The 1,860-nt window shown below is 43.2% G+C and overlaps 1 protein-coding gene across 1 annotated transcript in view; it reads left to right on the top strand.

Annotated features, from left to right (window-relative positions):
• Positions 1-556, top strand: part of T265_12105 (hypothetical protein) — a gene marked incomplete at both ends in the record, with an annotated part of 17,156 nt that extends 16,600 nt beyond the window's left edge. Inside the window, one exon of the mRNA XM_009179086.1 lies at positions 220-556. Coding sequence (XP_009177350.1) covers positions 220-556 — 337 coding nt within the window. The remainder of the gene's footprint in view (positions 1-219) is intronic.
• Between the last annotated feature and the right edge of the window lie 1,304 nt (positions 557-1,860).

Genomic DNA, 1,860 nt, shown 5'->3' with positions numbered 1-1,860 from the left:
CCGTAGAATTCGGTTTCCTGTAATCATAGTGAATTAGCAAAACAAGGGATTCAACATCTTACTCTCCAGGAAACCAATTTGAGCGTACGGCGCTCAGCGAAGCTTGTTGCTGGGATAACCACACCTGTGGACAAGCCTCTACACGCGAACGATCATAATTCACCCACGAATGTCTACATAGGAAAGTGCTGCCACCCTGCACTAATTACACACCGGCAGTAGACCATCCACTAGCGTGGGCCCTAGCAAGACACTATGGCAGACGAATGTCAAAGACGCACACAGTCATCTCGGAAAATATGAAAAGGTTATCCTCGAGAACAAGACAAGTTGTCTGGCCAAAACCGGTCCACACCAATTAGCAGAACTTGAAATAGCAATTGGACGCCGAGCAGACAGAACAGCCATGGAAACGAAATTGCGCAAGCTCACAAGGGACAAAAAACACAATTGGGACACTTGGATTGAAATCCTATCTGGCCGCCACACAGCTGGGATACTTGGATCGAAATCTTATCTGGCCGCCAATTCAGCAGAACCTAACAAGAACTTCTAATGAAGGGACTTAACTTAAAGTTCGAAAACGAATCTTACAAAGATTGTTTAGCTAGCTTGAAACGCGCCCTGAAAGCGAACAAAATGTTCGGGAATGTTCAACAACAGATTGGGCAGACAATCTTACCGGCGGGCGGACAAAATAGAAACGTGCTAATGATTTCCAAACAAGAATGAGACGCACTCAGGAATCTACAAAAATGACGGAACAATCGGAATACTACCGGTGAACAAAGGGGCATCACGTTGATAACCGACAAGCCAGATTTCATTGAAAAGGCCAAACAACTGCTAAATGACACCATGACCTCCAAGTCAATCGATCATTATCCAACTTCAAACATCATCAATCGAATCAACACGACGCCCAAGAAACTGAAAGCACCACGCATGGCCAAGTCAATCGATCATTATCTAACTTCAAACATCATCAATCGAATCAACACGACGCCCAAGAAACTGAAAGCACCACGCATGGATGCCGATGTTACCAACATTGCACAATTCTACGGTGCACAAAGAAGGAAATCCACTTAGACAAATCGTTTCACGTCCAGGAACCCCATCTTACACACCAGCAATTACATATGGAGAAGATTGAAACACTTAATTTCTGAATCGGAACTCATTATCGATAATTCAGGTCAATTTCAACGCAAACAACGAAATGTCAGTACGAAATAGGATGAAATCAAGATTTTATTTGATGTCACATCACTGTTCACTTTAATCAACCACAACCGCTCCAGAAAAACCATAGAAGAACTTCTTCAGAATAATCCGAACACGATAGAAACAATGAAATCTGAAAGTATATGCAAACTGCCGGACTTTTGCATGGATACATACTTTACTTTCGACGGACTAAGGAAAGGAACTGAAAGGAACTCCAGTGGGATCCCCTATATTAGGATTTATCGCTGAGGCGGTAACGCAATGGTAAGAGCGTGCGGTACAGCCAACCATTAATCCAAAGCTGTGGACCTACCACGTGGACAACATCTCTGTTATCATCAAACGGACTCAGGACACAAGTTTGGATATATCAAGTTTGCAATTGAAATGGAAAGGAACAACCGACTATCATTCTTGAACGTTTTAGTGAAGAGATAGGTGAACAGAACTCTGGAAACAGACATACGGGTCAAATACTGCACTACAACAGCAATCATCCAGTAGACAACAAGAAGAGTGACGTCCACACCCTGTTCAGGAGGGCGGAGGCACGGCTGTACCACAAAATTGCGAAAGAAGGAAGGAAACCATGTATTCAGAATATTCCAGAACAATGAATATCCAAGGAAT

Source organism: Opisthorchis viverrini (assembly GCF_000715545.1).
Source record: "Opisthorchis viverrini unplaced genomic scaffold opera_v5_923, whole genome shotgun sequence".
In the NCBI taxonomy this organism is placed as follows: domain Eukaryota; kingdom Metazoa; phylum Platyhelminthes; class Trematoda; order Opisthorchiida; family Opisthorchiidae; genus Opisthorchis; species Opisthorchis viverrini.
This window is presented reverse-complemented; position numbering and strand designations above follow the sequence as displayed.